Source organism: Ambystoma mexicanum, chromosome 11, assembly GCF_040938575.1.
Source record: "Ambystoma mexicanum isolate Mex_15411 chromosome 11, UKY_AmexF1_1, whole genome shotgun sequence".
Classification (NCBI taxonomy): Eukaryota; Metazoa; Chordata; class Amphibia; order Caudata; family Ambystomatidae; genus Ambystoma; species Ambystoma mexicanum.
The window spans coordinates 1237336103-1237356083 of NC_090934.1; the positions used below are offsets into that span (position 1 = coordinate 1237336103).

Consider the following 19981-nt stretch of genomic DNA (forward strand, 5'->3'; position numbering starts at 1 on the left):
GTCCGTTGCCACCGTAATGGCGTGATCTGACGCCACCTCCCCTTCCTGCAGAATTTCTAGTGCCTCCGCCCTCTTGTCGTCAGGTAGGAAGTCTAGCAGGGGAGCTATCTTGAACCAGAGCTCTCTGTCATAGCGGGCCACGATCGCTAAGTCATTGGCCGCCTTAATTGTAGTCGCCGCCGACGAGATGAATCGTCGTCCCATGGAGTCCAACTTCTTGCCCTCGCTGTCTGGCGGGGAAGTGGAAGCCGCCGCACCCGCTGCCGCCTTCTTAGCCCCTGCTGAGACGACAGAGTCCGGCGTGGGCTGGGCCGTGAGGCACAAGGGGGCGGCATCGGGGACTCGGTACTTCTTCTCGTACCGGTCCCTCCTGGTAGGTGCCGTGAAAGGGTTCTTGAGGACCGCAAGCCCCTCGTTCCTCTTGGCCTCTTGTCGTTGGTATAGAAACCCTTCCTTTTTTTATACTTCAGGGCAGAGCTGGAAGAGCTCGGATGCCCTGGTTATCATGGCGTGGAAAGAGCCAATTCTGTCAGCTGGGGCAGCAGGGAGAGGTGGGGGTGATGGCGGGATGTCCGCTGTGTCACCGCCGCCATCGTCTTCTATCCCCGGGTCCGTTGCTGTATCCTCTCTAGGGTCCGGCGAGGACAAGGGGTCCACAGGTCTCGCAGTCACGAAGGGCGGAGTGGGGTGGACACCACTCCGCTTGTTCGGAGAGCTTCCCGACGGGCCCGGTTCTGGATCCTCTGTCGGGGTCCGTGGTAATCTCGTCCTTATCTCGGTACATAAGGATTGGATTGCCAATAAAATGGTCGCCGAGCCATCCTGTGGCTCGGGTAATGGCTGCGATGGACGGGATGGCTGTTCCACTGGGCCCTCTACGTCGCCGTTGTCGCTATCCTCGATCACGCCAGCAGGGGCCACCCCCTGGGATCGAACCCTCGTGAACCTCTCGTTGAGGCCTATGAACCTCTCCTTGAGGCCTATGGACCTCTCCTTGAGGCCTATGGACCTCTCCTTGAGGCCTTTCTCGGTTTCTACCAGTCTGTAATGGCCACCGGCCCCACCCCCCTCTCTTTTTCCGCCGAGGACTTCACGGGTGTCTTAACGATGGGCTGGAAAGAGGATTCCCTCCGCGGCGGCAGGGATACTCTGGGCCCAGAGGCCGTTTCCACTGGCGTAGTCTCATCCGGCTTCGCCAGGGTCGCAGCAACCACTTCGGCAGAGGCCTTTTCCGGATGGATCAAAGCCCTCACCACCTTAGGTGCGTCCTGGGCCTTCGCCTTGGGGGGAGGGTCAGCACCTCGCTCCCCCTTCGAGATCGACCGGGTCCGCTCCAGCGGCTTACCCGGGTTCTCGGACTTCCACTTCTCCGAACCAGAGCGCTGGCTCGTGGTCGAATGTGCCGGGGAAGTGGCGCCCTGCCTGGCAGCCGAAGAGCCAGACCTTTCGGCGCTCCCGCTGCCCGCGGACTCGGGTCGCTTGGCCTTCTGTTGGGCCCCCGTCGCCGGGGCACCCTCACAGGACTTAGAAGCCCGCTCAGATTTTTTCTTCGCCTTCTCACCTGCTGTGCCCTTCTCCAGCCAGGCGGCGAGGCAGGAATGACTATCTTGTTTGGTCCGTTCCAAAAGGTTCTTGCAGAACGCACAGTCCTTCTCCACATGCGTCTTGTCCTCATGAAGAGTAGTAAAGACAACGCAAGTGCTCGTCCTCCTTGAAAACGTTCTGCAATCCGCATCGAGGGCAGCACCTGAACAGCTTGGATCCGGGCGTCGAACTTCCCTTGTCCTGGGCCATGTCTGTTGAGGTAGGCCGCAGATCTTCCGGAATCCTCCAAGAAGTGTAAACTCGACGAAAACTTCACCCTTGAGGGGCGTAGAAGAATTCCGAAACGGCTACCCGTTGTCGGAAGTAGAAACCGAAAAAATGAGAAAAACTCCCGAAAAAGCGTGAAAACGCAGTAAAAAACTCGAGAGCTAAACATGAGGACTCCCAACACTTGAGCGTGCGGTAAAAATCTGAGGATGGCTGCCAGAGGCGGGGCTTAGGGAGAGGGCAGTCATTGGCTGGGGGCAGTATGACCCAGAGATCAGTGACTGGTTACTACTAAGAGATCAGAAATGAAACTGATACTGATTTTTTCTTTACCGAGGATTCCCAGCCTGACAATGGGGAATATTCATGAGCATGTGAATCCATGCCAGACCCCATGCTGGAGAAATATTCTCATCCACCTGCGCAGGAGAGTACGCAAGAACCATACTAAATGACTCCCTCAGCTCGGGAATCTTCCCCAACACCCTCAGAACTGCACATGTCAAGCCTCTTCTAAAAAAAAAAAACCTTCCCTCGACCCCAAAAACTACTGCCCCATCTCAAACACCAGAATCCTTGCTAAACTCATCGATCGAACCGCATACTCCCAACTAAATGGCTTTGTCAAATCCAACAACCCCCTGGACCCCGCACAATCAGGCTTCACAACACTGAACCGAAACCACTCTGGCCTCAATTTGGGATGATCTAAAGATCACTGCGGACTATGCAGGATGTGCTGCTCTAATCCTCCTAGACCTCTCTGCCCCTTCAACACAATTAAACACTCAATCCTACTTGACCGCCTCCACTCACTAGGAATCTGCGGAAACGCTCTCAAATGGATAGCCTCTTTCCTCAACAGGAAACAAATAACCCTCCTCTCCACCTTCACTTCCGTCACCGACCAGTCAATACAGGGGTACCACAAAGAGCATGCCTATCAGCCCTCCTGTTCAACCTCTTTATCTCCACCCTCCCTGGAATAATTCGCCCGCACAATATGCTGTGCTATAACTACGCTGATGACACCCAAATAATTATAAAACTCCTCAACTCTGACTCCAACTCTCAGCCCAACCTAGCAGCCTGCCTCCTTGACATTGATCGTTGGATGACTACAAACAACCTCCTCCTAAACCCCACTAAAACCGAAATCATGGTATGCGGAAACGCCAAGCTTCTTCCCCACCCTTTACCTTGGCCAACATCCTTGGACAATCCACCCACCACCTCGGCCACAGTAAAAAAACCTTGGATGCACTCTCGACTCTGACCTAACCCTCTATCACCAAATCAACAACGTATCTAAGTCTTGTCATTACCACCTCAAAATTCTTAAACAAATTTTTCCCTACCTCTCCTTTCCTAACAGACTTGCCACCATTCGATCTATTGTAAATGTCGAGACTGGACTACGCAAACTCCCTCTAAGAGTCCAGGCATACCACCTCGTTAAATTACAAAGAACACAAAGCGCTCCGGCCAAAATGCTTCTAGCACTGGGTCCAAGAGACCACACCTCTCCAGCTCTCAGAACTCTCCACTGGCTCCCAGTCGGACGAAGGGCCACTTTCAAAACCCTATGCATCACACACCTAGCAGTGCACAAAACCGGCCCAATATACCTGCAAGACAAGCTTAAACCATACCACTCACCGCACACTCTAAGATCAAGCTCCGCCCTCCTTTTAGTGATACCAAACACCAACTCAGTCAGGATAGGAGGATCCTTGCGCTCAGCCTTGGCCCCCACTCTATGGAACTCGCTTCCACCCAACCTCCAACTCACCAAAGACTACTCATTCCACAAACTACTGAAACGTGGCTCTTCCCATGACACCAATGACCTCCATAGATATGTATCCATCCTTCGAATAGTCGAAGGAAGAAGTAAACGGAGTGAATAGTCACAGTAAACAGAAAATCAGTAGATTGAACAGGGACAAAAAAAGGAATAAATGGAGTGGATGGAACGGACTGAGTGACTAAAACGGATTGATTGACTAAAACGGATTGATTGACTAAACCTGATCGACTGAATGGAATGTATGGAATGGATGAAGCGGAAGGTACAGATTGAGTGGTAGGAGTGGACCGAAAGCATGGCGAGGACGGAACGCATGGAGAGGACTGAACGCAAGCTACGGACGGTACAGACGGTGCCAAGGATGGCGCAGATGCAAAGGATGGCGCAGATGCAAAGGATGGCGCAGATGCAAAGGATGGCGCAGATATGGCGGTCCAAGGTTGTGCACCAGGGTTGGGTTTTGCAGCTATGGATCAATGGGATCACGGATATATCCTATGCACCTTTATGGATGGTACGGATGATACAGGATGACGGGTGTTAGAGGATGCGATCGATGGTGCGGATGCGATAGATGGTGCGAATGTGGCGGTCCAGGGTGGCGCTCCAGGGTTGAATTTTGCAGCTATGGGTCAATGGGATCACGGATATATCATATGCACCTGTATCCCTTTTAGACCTCTATCCACCCGGTCGCTATATATTTGTATGTCGCTTAGTACGTCCCCAATGTCCTGCTCACGCGCATGGTCCCAGATGCTTACCCTCTTATATACGCCACCATTCAACTAGAACACATCTATACCCCTGATAATTCGGCCTAGCTGTTCACATACGAACACGACCCACGAACACCTCATCACCCTAATAAAACACAGCTAGCTGAGACACATTCCGGCTAGCTTAGGCGTTCCTCAGGCCTAACGCAGCCAGAACCGAGTCAGGGCGTCCACCCACCAGACTGAACACATCCAACTGACTTCCTCAGCACCACACCCATCCCTAAGAAGCAGCTATCATCCAACAACTACACCAGCTGCACGCATATTCAGTGCACCCATGCACCATACGACACACTCTAGCTCTACTGACCTGAACTACGGTTCCTGAGGGCATTCAACCTACCAGCGCTTTGAGGTCATACCAATGATACATAAGGCGCTATATAAATGCCAGGTAACATAACAAAATAGAACAGCCCCTTCCAGACTGATTTATCAACCACAGACTCCACAACATCCTGCACCTCCCCCACCCCTACTTAACCTGCTGGCCACCTGTGCTCCCCCACCACCACCATGGAAATAGAAAATGAACGTATTCCCGTTTCTATATCCCAAGGCAGCAGCCATCTTTGACTTGCACACAGGAAATAGGGCACTAACAATAGGCGCAGAGCCCATTTCCCCTAAAATAAAAGTTTGAACCCTGAAGGGAGCTCTGGGGTGCCAATAGTCCCCCACCCCCAAGCATTGGGGGAGAGGCAGATACGGGGCTGATAACTTCCCTGGGTCATCATCAAGTCCCTCGCTGCACTCCGGCCTACCCTATGGTATAGCTGGCAGGTAGTTAATGGCCCTGTGTGCTCCCAAATGTGGGGATGATTGCTGTTAAGTTATGTCCTCTTGTCTTGACAGATATGCCTTCACCCATAATTCTTCCACTGGCCGTAAAGAGATGGTACTTACACTTTCTGAATCCTCAAGCATCCTGGAGGTCTCCTGCACCTCTGGGGCACTCGGAACAATGACTGGCATTGGGGGACGGGCTCTTCCCAGAGTCCCAATTGATGCAGTCTTTACCGGCGGAATCTGCGGGCCTACACCTTAGACAAGAAGAAATTGCCATGTCAAGTAATTCATTTCAATAAAGTAGGGCAAGAAACAGAGACTGCATGTATTCACACACTACAGGTTTACATTAGATATGTAGCAGGCAGGTTAAGCACTTGAACGAAGAGAACTCTTGCTTATATATGGCATGTAAGAGAGTGCAGTGCCACATAAGGAAGCTAAGGCTTGCTTTGGTGACCAAGAACAGGGCTGGCAGACTGGATGGAGATTACACAGTGCCAAGGGAGATTGATTAGGATGGGCTGTGAAAAAACAAAGAATGAAATGGAACTATTGAAAGTGGAGGTGTAGAACTGAATCATTAACTTCAAATTGGGCCTCACCTGTTTGGGGAAGCAGCGGAGTAGTCTGTAGAGCAGAGTCGTGTGCAGTGCTGGCAGTAACTGGAATTGCTGGCACAGCAAAACTCTTAAGAGGATGAGAGGGACGCACATGGGCTGTTGGGACATTCGCAACACATTCTTCCTCCTGAGCAGCAGTCAGGTATGAGGCAGAAACGGGCTCAGGATCCTGGTGGTCAACACAGCAGGTCTGAGAAGAGGAGGCTGGCATGGAGTCTGTGCTGGGCGTGTTCCGGATGGATTCTGCAAGAGAAATGTGGCATGGAATTAGCAACTGGATCTATAAAGCACCAGTACTAGGAACAAAACTTGCATGATCTGGCTAAAAACGCTTCCGCACTTGCATGTGGCTCCCATCACTCTTGCACTCTGCCATGTCTTAAGCAGAATGGCAGAGACTGCTGTCACAGGCCTCAAGCTGGCACATATCTCTCACCTGTCGAGTTGGCCCTGTCGGATCGAGACCCAGAAGAGGCAGATGGCCGCGGGCTGCTGGGATTGTGGAGGTAGTTGCGGGTGGGAGAAGCCAGACTGCTGGAGTGGAAGTGATGATGAGGATGATCAAGGGAATGGATGGGATGAGCACTGATCACAGCTGTGAACGGACAAGACACATGCTTAAAACAGATAAATGACAGACACACACATACACATTTACCTACATGGAGATCCAGTGAAAGGTGTTCAAACAAGGGACAAAGCCACATGACAAACTAATAAATGTCCATCCCCAGTCAGGGGCAGAAATGACAAAGAAAGGAGGCATACACAAAGATCTAATAGGTGCACAGGAATATCAGAGCCTGGTGTCATTCTACAGGCACATGCGGGAAAGTCAAAGATATCCATGCATACAAATCACACAGACACAAATGTGGAAACCTGGGCATGCGTGCACAAACATTATGGAAATGTTTGTAAACAGGCACACAATAAAAATGGCAGTCTGCAGCATCACGGGTATGTTATGAAAGTATATCAATGCCAGGCATGTCGACAGTAATCCTAGTTCTCTAGAAAATTCATAAACATCGGATACCTGAAAAAGTACAATACAGATGCTAAAAGCTACTATTTTCCCTGCCAAGAACATTACAATAAATGAAAACAGAGGCAATAGGGCGCTAAAATTAAAATACTCATCCCCCTTCAAGGGAAGCACCCCATCCTGTAATTCCAGACTGCCTCGCACTTGGTTATAACTCAGCTATTTTCTACTCATGGAAGAAGAATCTTCTTCACCAGGTCAATGTTTTTCTCCTTTCTGTCCTCTCTCAGGGGAGCACACTGATTGTTTGCATATTTAATGAAGATATTGTGATGGAAAATAGGATTTAAGTGCCTTTTCCTTATCCATCATGGAATCTTCATTAGTATTCATAAACAGTAAAAAGAAAAGAAAGCCCATCCAAACCAAAGAAGGGGAGGGGCTATGAAGGGAGAGGATGAACAAAACAAAAAAAAGCATGAGAGAATAATAGAGAAGCAAATGGAAGCACACCCGTTTCTGAGGAATGCCTGATCCATCTAGTCACTCAACCAGGCACTCAAATCAGCATAACTGTTCGCTGCAAGTGTATAGAATGACCTCAGTCTAGAGGCTTTGCAAATCTCAGGTGTCGAGACATTCTTGAGGAGAGCCCAGTGTTTGAGTTTACGCTTCAAAAAGTGCTTGGTTTAGCAGGAGGCAATCTTTCTGATGAACAATACATGAAACCATCGAGCTTTAAACGGCTTAGCAACAGGGAAACCTGCACTTCATAAACATAGTTCAGAAATAGAAACCAACTTCCTTATGTCCATGCTCATTAATTCAAATCCTAGTGTCCTCTTAACAACGAAAGTGTAACAATGCCTTTGAGCAAGAGGAGGATTAGCAACGAAAGATTGTAATGAAATGGTCTGGTTAATATGGAGACCAGGAATCACTAGGAAGGAAAGAAGAGGGGGGGGGGGGGGGAAGTGTCCTTAGAGGGGGGTCGCTTATTACTGTGAAAAATAATGAATGGTTCCTTATATTAGGTCTTACAACTCTCGGGTTGTTAAAGGTTTTGAGACATGTAGAGGAATTTGGGGTTCCGGCGGAGGGGGTGAGGGGAGTAGTTCTTCAACCCTTAAAAGGTATTGAGAGCGAGAAGTGTGCTGAATTACTGTGAATGGGTTCAGAGAATAAACATCATTGAAGTTATTTCCATTGAGGCTGGTGGGAACTTCTCATCCCTAAGATGGAGGAGAGGTTCAAAGGACCATAAATGGGCTATGATGACAGACATTGTAGGGAGTCACTTGTTCAGGGACTAACCAGTATTATTACTGTCTCTCCCCTCCAGGGCTCCAGTGTCTGAACTGAGCAGCTGGTGTTGGTTAATTTGTCCCATTCCGCTTTCCCTTGGGAGTGTTCAGGACATGGCAGGAATTATCTAAATTGTTGAGCTCTCAACTATTCTGAGGGTGAACTGTGGGGCTGACAGTTCCAGCGGAATTGGAAAACATGATAGCCCAATTAAAGTATCTGGATTTCACTAAGATGCCTTCTAGGACATCTGTTGAAAATGAGATTTATGAATTGGTTCAAATGAGGCACCCATGTAGGAAGAATGGTCAATTCACATGGGGGTGGGAAGGTAGCCTTACCGGAGGATACATTCTCTGATCAGCAGAATTCTGAGAGAGATTTCTGGGATGGGACATTTCTGAAAGATGTGATGGCAGCTAAATCTACCCGTATTGGGGGCAAGAGAGACATTGAATTGTAAGCCAGATTTTGATAAAGGTAGGTTTGTACTGTCTCTTGACACTGCATCATATTTGCCCTTACTATCTCTTCCACTTAAAGGTGGAAGAGAATCTGCTGGATGTTCTTCATGCCTCTTAGAATCTGTGTAGTCCTGAGGACTATTCAGATGACCATACTGCAGTTACTCAGAAGCCAGGCAGTTAAGACCGGTGATTGTAGGTTATGATCAATCTGCATAACGCACAGAGCAATCCACGGCCAAGGCACAGAGTTCCCAAGAGAAAACTTCAACGTACACCGCCCAACAAGGACACTTGGATCCAGCAGAGACACCAGTTTGGAACCAAAACCTTACAACAAAAGAACATTCAGAGGATTATCCTTTGCCCACCTCGCCCAAAAACCCTGGAACGGTCTACCAAAGAACCTACGTAACACAAGAGATCACCCAATATTCAGAAAACTCCTAAAATCTTGGCTCTTTAACCCGTAACTAGAAAGAATGCTTAGGGGACACATACACAGCTGAAACAATGCTGAGAGGATGCCGATCCCTCATTATCCCTAAGCTACTGCACATCTACTGAAGTAAGGGAAGACCAATATACGCCATATCCTAGCAACTGAAAGAAAGATAGAATCATATCAAAGAACGATCAGGGATAGATCAGGATGGAAGGGGAAGGATATGTGAAAAATATTGTGGCCTGCAAAGTAAACACAGGCAATTGAAAGATAGAAAGCTAGAATCACACCACAGAACGAGCAGGGCGGGATCAGGATGGAAACGGAAGGATGATGTATGAATAATATCTTGGCCTGCAAAGTAAACGCAGGCAGTAATGGATCACCGACAAGGAATAGACAAGAAGGGATCCAGGGATTGTAAAAAACCCACTAACCCAATAGCTCAAACTTCTGCATACTTATCTCATCCAAAAATCCACACAACCACCCTCTCGCACAGCAAACCACACGCACTTCACATTGTTGCAACACATAAGTCACACCAACAGCACATGAGGTCTCACATTGATCCGATATTTCACACCACAGTGAAAACAGAACTGAAGCTGCCAACAGGACACCACCCTCTCACTTTCCTACTCCCTCTCCAACCAACTAACCACCCCCCGACCCCACCTTCTTGTTTGCAGATCCGCCTGGGGACCAATTCCATTGGTGACAGTGCACAGTACAAATACCTTTAACATTAACATGACACACATGGTTAATTCTGGACAGTCGAGCCAGGCTGCACAACAGCATCTGATATTGTTTGACTAAAAGAGCAAGGCTGGAGTAACACCACTAGGCAAGGCTATGCTGGGGCAACCAGAATAATCATTGATCGGAGCGAAGGAATCAAAGGAAAAGTGTAACAAACATATTTAACAGTTCACCAAAAGAGCACTGGTCTTGTTCTTTGGGGCAGGATCATAGTTTTGGCATTTTCTTTTTTCTGCCGACCCGGAAAAAGATCCAAATCTGGTGTTTCCTACTGTTCAAGTACTGAGTCATTTGAGACCCACTATCTCCATATACGACCTGCTGAAGAAATCGTAAAGTTTCCAATTGCACATGGTGCACCCCAATGGTGGCAAGATTACTTGATAGCAGTCAGTGCCAGATCATTTGAGGTTCCACCTCGAGACTATCCTGCATTTCATTCCTCTTGCTAGTTGAGAACACACATTCTTGTATTGCCTGAACCCTAAGGAGAGAGAAAGCGATTGATTAAAGAAAAACCTTGAGGGCTAGGTGCACAGCCTAAAGTGCTGGCATATAGATAAGGCACAATTGCCCAGTACCCAACTGGAAAAAAAAAACAGACTCCTGCAGCCATTCATCAGATCATGTTTGGAGCCAACACCTCCATGAAGTGCTACCTGATAAAGATCTGGACAACCGTTGCAGCTTGCTGTGCCACAAGGATTTTGCTTGTCCATTGGCCATATTGTTCTTTGGCCTTCTTCCTGGCTTCTCAGGTCAGGAAATGCCATGTATGGAATGCTCCTTTGCAGTGAAAGAAGCTGCTTTCACGGGCAAATGGGTGGTTTGTCCGTCAGCCCGGATGTGGAGGCTGGGCTGTCTGGTGTCAGTACACATTCCGGAGCCTGAATGTCTTGCTGGACAGATGTTGTGGCCAGTGGCCATCTATGATTGGCTAGCCACTGCCAGTTTGAATGTTGCAGATCCTTACCATTGATGGGATTGGGCATGCTCCCTGCCCAAATCTTGCAGCCATACGACAGATCATTGTTGGAGCCAAGTCCTCTAAAAAGAAGAGAAGCCAGTTGACTGCCAGAGGACAACCCCTTCAAGTTGATCAGCATAGACTCCAGGCCAGTCCAGATGAAGCCTTGGCTCTTCTGTCCCAACCTCAAGAAGGCCTTTGCTTTGAACCCTGGAATGGCGGAAAAAACCTGTACATGCCCTTGCTCGAGGATCTATGCCAGCTGAGCTTTCAGAAGTGTCCCTGCACCATCCAGTGGACTGGCCAGCTCCCTTCTTGGCTACCTTTCCTGCAGCTGTCGCAGTCATGAGTGCATCCCGCAAACTCAGTGGATCGTCAACTTGTACAACAAGACGTCTGTTGCTGCAGTTTCAGCATCCTACACTGAAAAGAAGCTGTGCAGGGCCAGCTCCTTTGTTCATCCTACGAAGATCACTTGTTGCGGCCTGGCCATGTTGATTACTGCTATATTCAGTTTTCTTCTTGCCCTCAATGTCTAAGGACGCCTCTTGTATGGAGATCTGCCTCTCTTGGTGCCAAGGGTGCCCAGTCTTCAGTACTGTATAACAGAGCCTGAACTGTGTACTAGCAGGACCCAGTCCTGATGCTGAAACCCGCAGCCCCTAGATCTCCCGCGAACTGACATCAAAGAGGGAAGAGGGACCAGCAGATCTAGGAACCCCCAGATGTGGGCCCTGGACGAATCAGAATAAGGGAGCTGGGGGGTACATTATCACTCCTTTTTCTATGGTCTAGGTGGCATTGCCTGACTAAATTCACTACATTGGACTACTGAAACCAATTATATACCAGCCGCTAGATATACACTCATCTCCATTCTCCTACTTACAAACTTACATTCTTAGCGTCAACGCAACATTGGAGTTCCCCATTGCTGCAAATTGCTATCGGAAGATGGGCCAGAATAGGCCTGTTGCATGGTTTTTTACCCCTGAAGAAGTTCCCACAATTTTCTGTATATTGGGTTTTGGACACTTGCAGAGGTGTTTTGAATGTTAACACTAGTGAGTTATTCCAAGGCATAATGATACCTTGCCGATACATGCAATCAAGATTACTACTTGCGTATCTTTTGTGGAATTGTTATCAACACAACTGTGGACTCTAAGGAAGGATAATCGTTTAGGAAAACTAATTTGTATGATTTGAATTTACTGTGATTTGCATTGCATTTGAATTTTTATTATTTGCTTGCATTTTGCACAAAGTCACTTACAAGGTGGGATACACCGGACACTTTACCTTTATCAAGCACAAGTCACTTTAAGATGTTTTTAACTGAACTTGTGTTTTATTTTTGTACTAAATAAAATAGAATTGTCTAGTGTTGAGAATAGTGTGCCTCGTTGGTTAGGTTGAATACTCCTAAAACAGGCACCCAGGTTGCGATGGAGCTAGAATATGATTGAAACTCTTGCCACCCACAAGCCCCTAGGGACTAATCACCATAGAGAACTAAAGGTTGGGAGCTGTTTAGTGTACGTGAGCTTTGTGCTTCGTACATAGGGCTCTCAAGGGGACTCATCTCAAATGAAAGCCAGTGGGGCACTTTGAGCACAGGTGAGATGGAATTCCAGCATGTTAATACCCAAGTTCTGTTTGGGACTGCCAGTGCGGTTTTGATTGAGCCGGAGTTGATATCTCTCAAGGTTCAGGGAGACCAAAATACATTGAATTAAAATTGTTGAGGTTAGATAGCATTCCGGCTCTAGTCTGCTCTAAGGGATTACAGAATAGTACCCTGAACTGCTAACTTACCCATCTGTTCGCCGCCTCTGAAATCCAGAATTGGAAAGAGTAGGACTACACCAGAAAGTAGTGAGAATATTTCCTAGGACCTCTTTCTGCATCTTCTTTTTGCAGATTAATGAATAAGCAGGTCCGTGTGACAAGGGATCAGATCCTTTCTTGGTGGTAATGTAGAAAAGGGGGAGGGGGCGACTGACAGCATATAGCTATTTCTTCAATATTCATCACCCTTTGTGACCTGCCATTATGGTAAAGGGGCAGAAAATTTTGCACAACTTGAGTGCTATATAGATGGGCTAGATACACCAATTGTTTTGGAGCGGGGGGACCTTTCTGTTGTTGCTCGTTTACCTCCACTGCAATGTTTTTGTTGTAACTGGGGTTCATGCTCTGCTGATGGGGATGATACTGGAATTGCTGACCATAACCTGTGTGCATCGGAGAGAAGTACCATTTGCAAGATTTAAAGGAACATTTTGACTCCATTTATCAATTCCATTGTATAAGGGCTCTGCCACAGCCTTTCTCGGATATAATACATTTTTCGCCTGGGAACCACATAAGGCGTTCAAAGAGAAGAGCAAGTTCAGGAGTTTCTGCAGTTCACTGTTCTTCAGTTTGGTGAGATACAGCCAGGACAACCTCCTACTACACACTGGCAATAAAAGTTTGTGGAGATGCCCTTGGGTGAGGAAGAGGTTGTTAGGACATGCCGACAACAGAGACATGGAAATCAGCCAGCCTAGGTCTTTTTTGGCAGAGAACCAGACTCTGAAAACATGCTCGGGGCTTGAATAGTGGCCTTCAGCCTATTGCCTTCTTGGTCTATGTCTCCTAATGACATTTTCCAACAAATGTCCAGCTCCCAAAGAAGAGAGCCACAAAGAGAAACAATACTTTACTACATTTGTATTGCGCAGCCATTGACCCTTGGGCTTAAGGGGGCAACAAAAACAAAAGATAACAAATAAGATCACAGAGCCAGAGGCAACTCAAGGTCCTAAAGTAATGATCTCTTAAATGTATGCGAACAAATGAGTCTTTAGTTTCTTTTTCAATATATCCGTTGATTGGATGCATCGTAGTTCTAGTGGTATCTCATTACAAGCCTTCAGGGCGATTGCAAAGAAGGCACCTTTAGCGACCTTCACAGTTCTGCATCTTGGGATGGTAAGGAAATTCTGATGGATAGATCTTAATGATCTGACATAGGTTTTATTGATCAGAAGTTCTTGTAGGTAAGAAGGCATTTTTCGAAAGCTTCTTCACCACCCTTACTGGTCCATTTTGTGATACTTGTAATTTGTTACATACAGCTTTGTCAATGCCTATTAAAAGGCTAGAGCTGTAATCAATTTTTGTCCCTATAATTGCTCTAGCAATTATATCTGCGTTCTTTTGCGAGATGAAAGACCTAAGGTGGGCGAGCAACTTTATAAAGTAAGCGCAAGAGTACTAGGCTGCTTACATGTGGCTTCATAGAGCGGTGCTGGTCAAACACTACCCCCAAAGTTTTAACTTTTTTCAATGGGGTAATGTTTGTTACTCCTAACGAGAAACTCATAGGTGGGACCCAATTTCTGTAACATGCGAGGAGAGCCAATCACCAACAGTTCGTTTTTTCCCTATTAAGCGCAAGCCTATTGGAAATCATCCATGATGCAACCAAAGAATAGATCTTATAAATTACTACAGTATCCGAGTCGTAGTTACCGGACAGAGGAATGACGCATTGCATATCGTCTGTGTAGTTCGTAAATGTCACACCCTCACGAGCCAGTTTGTTATATAAACTGGGCTTCCCTGAAGAAAACCCTACTTTCTCTGTTACTGAGAAATCAGGAGATCCAGTTGATCGCTAGGGGGAACAAATAAGCCACCTCCTTCAACCTGGTGGACATGATGGAATGGTCCACCAGGTCAAAAGTGGCTGAATGATCTAATAGCATCAACAAGGAGGCTTTGTTTTTGTTCATTCACGCAAGGAGCTTCGATTTGAGCTCTAGGCGGGCTGTTTCTGTTTCGAAACCCACACGAAAACCAGACTGGGGGGTCATGTAATACAAACTGAATGCTCAGGTTTCCATGACTTCTTGGATCCACAAGAGCAACCCTTGTGAAACAAAACTAGCACAGACTCAGGACGGTCGAGGGACAATGGTTCAGGAGGAAAAAAAAAAGATGTAGTTTGAACTCGTAAAAGGTGACTGGTATAAAAATGTTAAAGAAAATCAAATGTGTGTTTAAAAAGGAGTTTTCCACCACTAGAAAGAATAAAGCTGAAAATTTGGTAAAGGTACTCAGAGACCCTGACAGCAATGTTAGAAGAAAAATAATGTTTAAGTTACTTGCCTGTAACTATTGTTCTCCAGCATAGGGTCTGGCATGGATTCACAAGCTCATGAATAACGAATACACAGCAGTACACCATTACACAACCACAGGAGGTGGCAAGACTCAATAGAAGCAATTAACACTTACCACTGGAACAGACTTAACTCAAGCGAACAGGTTGCGAAGCACTGTCTGGTCGACTGGACTTCTCCCTGGAATCCCTGTTAACGCAGTAGAATTTCGTGAAGGTATGCGTGGACCTCCACGTTGCAGCCCTGCAGATGTCAAGCAGGGGCACACCAGAAAGGAACGCCATCATCGCAGCAATCGCTCTGATGGAGTGGGCTCTCAGACGGCCCGGCAGAGGGCGGTTAGCCAGCCGTTGACAGTGCATGATGCAACCTGAGAGCCATCTTGAGATGGAAGCCTTGGAAAAGGCCTTCCCAGGATTCACAGGCCCCAAATTCAAACAACTGAAGTCTTCCGAAACTCTGTGTGCCACGTAGAACTTCAAGGCACAAGCAATGTCCAGCAAATGCAATGTCCTCTCCACCGGCAAAGGGGTCAGGAAGAAAACAGGCAACACCAAAGGCTCTTTGAGGTGAAATTCCGACAGAACCTTCAGCATGAAAGTGGGGTGCATACGCAGTACAAACCCTTGATTCATGGAAAGTCAGATACGGCTGCTTGCAGGATAGGGCCTGGATCTCACCCACCAGTCTGTATGAGGTGATGGCCACAAGTAATGCTGTCTTCCACAAGAGAATCTGAGTGGGGCTTGATTCATAGGTTCAAGTGCTCTCATGAGTCTCGCTACGACCACTTTGAGTTCCCATGCCAGGGCAGGCACCTTTACCGGAGGGAAAGATCAAAAAAGCCCCTTGAGAAACTTCTTAACGAGTCTGTGGGACCACAGAGGATCTTCGCGGGATCTGGTTTAGCATGAGATGGCCGCCAGGTGTACCTTGCCAAAAAAAGCAAGCATGGAAGAATCTATGGGGCTGTGGCCCTCAGAGGGGTAATCTTCTGCGACCGGCACAGCGTAGCAAAACACTTCCATTTATGGCTATAGCACTAAAGTCGACACCCTGGCTTTGGCGAGGACCTCCCTGCAGGCCGCTGGCAGCTCATAAACTCCAAACTCTAAGGCTGCAGGAGCCATGCCTTCAGATTCAGAGATCCTGGGTCGTGATGAAGGGTTGCACCTCTCTCCCTGGTGAGAAGATGCGGAAGTACCAGAAACTTGACTGGAGGAGACACTGACAGGCTGAGTAGGTATGGAAACCAAATCTGCCGGAGCGATCAGTTGATTACACGTAGCAGGAGAGGAAATGGGGGAAAGGCATACAGAAACAGACCTTCCCACAGGAAGCAGAACGCATCCCGCCCATACTCCTCAGTTGGTGGAATCTGCTGGCAAACCTCTGGCATTTTGAGTCTGCTGCCTTGGCAAATGTTCGATCGAGGTCTGCCCCATTTGACAAACACCCAGTCCACCTGATCATGACAAAGTTCCCACTCGTTGCAGGAGCATAGCTCCCTGCTGAGGGAGTCGGCAATGGTGTTATTGACGCCTGCCAGGTGGAAAGGGATGAGGAACATCCCCTGTCTGATGGCCCAATGCCACAAATCCTGAGCTTCCTTTGAGAGCGCTAGGGATCGAGTGCCCTCTTGCTTCCTGATGTACAACATGAGGGTGGTGTTGTCTGTGAAGATCCTCACCACCTTGACTTTCAGACAGCAGGAAATACTTCAGGGCCAAGAACACAGCCCATGACTCCAGGATGTTGATGTGCAGATCCTTTTCTGAGGGAAACCACAGACCTCTGGCTTGTAGACGTCCGGTGTGAGCTCCCCAACCTTCCAGAGGTGACCGTCTCCTGGTATGGCAGGGTTTGAAATCCCATGGGCACATACCCCCACCACTATCGTTCACCGACACTCCTCATTGAAAGGGATTTTGTCCGCAACATTCCCAGACACTCGCATCCAACGTGCATCCAAGAATTCTTGTAGGGGTTGCACCCGCAACCTGCAGAGACGGGCAAGGTAGATGCAGGACTACATCATGCCCAGCAAAGACTTGATGGCCTGAACCGTGGCCGTCTTTGCGCCTGCTGTACTTTCACTTGAATAGCCGCTAGCCTGTTCTCTAATGGGGATGCCAGGCAAGCCACTGTGTGGAGTCTGGCGCTGAGGAACAGCATGTTCTGCAATGACTAATCAGGATTTCGGATAGTTCACGGAGAACCCCAACTCCATCCGTAGCTGGACGGTCTCAGTGTGCTCGTTGGCCAGTTGCCCATAGCGGACTCATATCAGCCAATCGCCCAGTAAAAGGTATACGTGCATACCCTGCAGACGCAGGTGGGCTGCCACCGGGGCCAGGCATTTTAACACCCTTGGGGCCGACTAAGCCAAAAGGTAGGGCCTTGAGTTAGTAGTGATGACCTTGTACCATGAATCGTAGGCACTTCCGACGTTTCCTGTGGATGGGAACATGGGAGTACGCATCCTCCAACACCAATGAAGTTAGAAATCCCTTCCTCCAGTTGGCCGAGCACGTGTTGCCACCAGAGCCGCTGGGGAACAAGCTCCATCACCCCTTTCCGTAACATGGCTCGCACATCTTCCAGGAGCTGAGGGGTGGGCTGCTCCTGACAGGGAACTGGTGAAATATGAGGGCACCTGCATTGGAATTCCATGGTGTGCCCCTGGGTGAGTCTAGCACCCATCTTGCACTCGCTGACTGTCAGCCGGTCCTCCCACCGGGGTACACGAGTGTGGGCCTGACATTTTGGCGGGTTCAGGCTTGCTTGGGTGCCGACGCCTGCCCTGTGGGTGATGGCAACACTGACCTCCGCCACCGTAGGACTAGGAGCGACCGCTGAAGGCTTCGTGCATGGAGGATCAGGGTGGTTGCCTGTACAACGTGAAGTATCCTTTGGATGATCGGCTTGATTTTCCACCGGAGGAGCGCAAAGATGACGAGCGATGCAAGGGAATGTGCCGTCTCCGACTATGGCTTGAAGGGATTCGTCGACTGCCTTCCCGAACAGATTTTCGACATCTAAGAGCATGTCCAGCACCTTTGCATGAACATCCTGGCAAAAGTTAGTGGCCTTCAACCATCCCTGCCCGCGAAGGCAAACTGTTTCCCCATCTGTCGGCACCCGTTATCTTTTTTGTATTTTTTGTAAGGGACTTTGGGTTGGTCACACTAAGTTACCCAGGGGAACCCAGATGTTGACCACTTGCTCACTGTGCCCAGAGGCACCGCTCCACCTCCCTAATGAGGCCCAACAAGGCTGAAACACGTGTATGGGGTTGCTGTTGGTACTCTTCTTCAAAGGACGTATGCCTGGCATTTCGGTGCTGGACTGTCCTTGTGGGCGCGACAAAGATTGATATGCAAAGGGATATTCCTCCTTTGTGAAAAGTACATTGAGCTAAAAGCAATGGCTGCGGACTCTCAAAGTGGGAAAAAAACAGAAATTAGGTTATGCCATGTTCTTTCTAGAGAGGGACACCTGCTACCTTTTTTGCATCACAGTAATGGCATGGTCTGATGCCAGCACCACTTAATGAAAGACGACGAGAGCCTCAGTTTTGTCGTCAGGGAGAAATTCCAGGATAGGGCCCAGCGTGTACCAAAGCTCCCAGTCATATCGGAACAAGATAGCCAGAGCATTTGCTGCCTTGATCGTGGATGCCACTGTGCAGATGACTCTTCACCCATGGCGTCCATCTTCTTCCCCTCTTTTTACGGGGGGGACTGATGATGCGTAGGCCGGGTTGGCTGAGTGTTTTCTTGCGGTTGCCGACACGAGTCGGTGACTTGTGACCTCAGGCACTTGGGTGCACAGTCTGGAACCCAGTATTTCTTCTCCAACCTGTCTCGATTGGTTGGAGCCATGCATGGGTTTTTCATGAGGGCTAGGCCTTCCTCCCAAAGGTCTTCCAAAAAGGTACTGCCATAATAGTCTTACTCTTGGACTCCCATCACTGATATAGGAAGCCCTCCTTGGTTTCCTCGGGAACGAGCTGGAACAGCTTGGAGGCCCTGGAGATAGAGTGGAATGAGCCCATCTCGTCTGATGGAGCTTCTATGAGGGGCGTTCAGGGACAGTGATTTGTCGTCTGCCGGGACAAAATCCTCATCTTCGTCGGTTTCCGTGGCCATCTCCATACCAGTGTCCGTGTGCATCTGGGTCCGCTGGTGGAGTCGGGACCCAACGTGGTGGAGGAGGCTGATGCAGCGGCATCGGATGGCGCTTCCTCTTCTTACGTGGGGGCTGGTCAGGGACCTGCGGTACAACAGGTGCCGGTGGTAACCTTTGCTGGATCTCCGTCACTATGGTGTGGAGAGTTGACGAGATGTCCATGGATATGTCCCTCGGCTGTGGAGGGAATTATGAAGTGCTAAGCCCTGCGATGCTGTCCTCCTCTTGGACTGTATGGACGGACGCCTGGTCGTCATCTGTGGATCAGATGTCCATTGTCTGAATGTAAACCTTGGAGGGCAGCTTTGGGCCCCCCCCCCCCACTCTCTTTTCCCTCCTGAGGGCTGTAAGGAACTTATGGTGGCAAAAGTAAAGACAGACAAGTTATCACATTTCAAGGGTGTTTATTAAACTGAAGGGTGGAAAAACCCCTAACCTAAACTGATTGATCAAGCTTCGACCATCAAATGAAAAATAAGGCAGTCCTTGTGGCGTCTTGTCAAAGTAAAAGGCTTATACAAAAAAAAAAATAAAGAAACTATTTCCAAATGCATTCAGCTAATTATAGAAAGAGTGTGGGATAGGGGTTTTCAATAAAGAAAGAAGTGTTCACAAATATTAAGTCAGGATGTGATGCCAGGGAATCTCCCTGCTGCACTTTTACAGCGCGGGACAAGGTTGGTCTCCTGAGCACAGTACACACTTGAGCTTTCCCAGCACGAGCCAACAGTTCCATTCCAGCTATTCGGTTCTTCGATGGTTAAGTCTCTTTTCAATAAAAAGTCTCTTGCCTTTGCGGGCATGATATTTCATTTTCAGCAAACACACACAAAGTTCTGTTCCACGTATGGCTTTGGGCGACGTG

The 19981-nt window shown here is 48.4% G+C and overlaps 1 protein-coding gene across 9 annotated transcripts in view; it reads right to left on the reverse strand.

The window, feature by feature from the left end:
• Positions 1-19981, reverse strand: part of NEO1 (neogenin 1) — a 1161518-nt gene that overhangs the window by 25141 nt on the left and 1116396 nt on the right. For 7 of the 9 annotated variants that reach the window (XM_069624609.1, XM_069624607.1, XM_069624606.1 and 4 more), the window contains 3 exons: positions 6253-6411; positions 5799-6059; positions 5311-5447 (listed from right to left, as the gene is read on the reverse strand). In XM_069624609.1, the coding sequence (XP_069480710.1) occupies positions 5311-5447; positions 5799-6059; positions 6253-6411 (557 nt within the window). The remainder of the gene's footprint in view (positions 1-5310; positions 5448-5798; positions 6060-6252; positions 6412-19981) is intronic. The other 2 variants (XM_069624612.1, XM_069624613.1) reach the window with 1 other exon arrangement.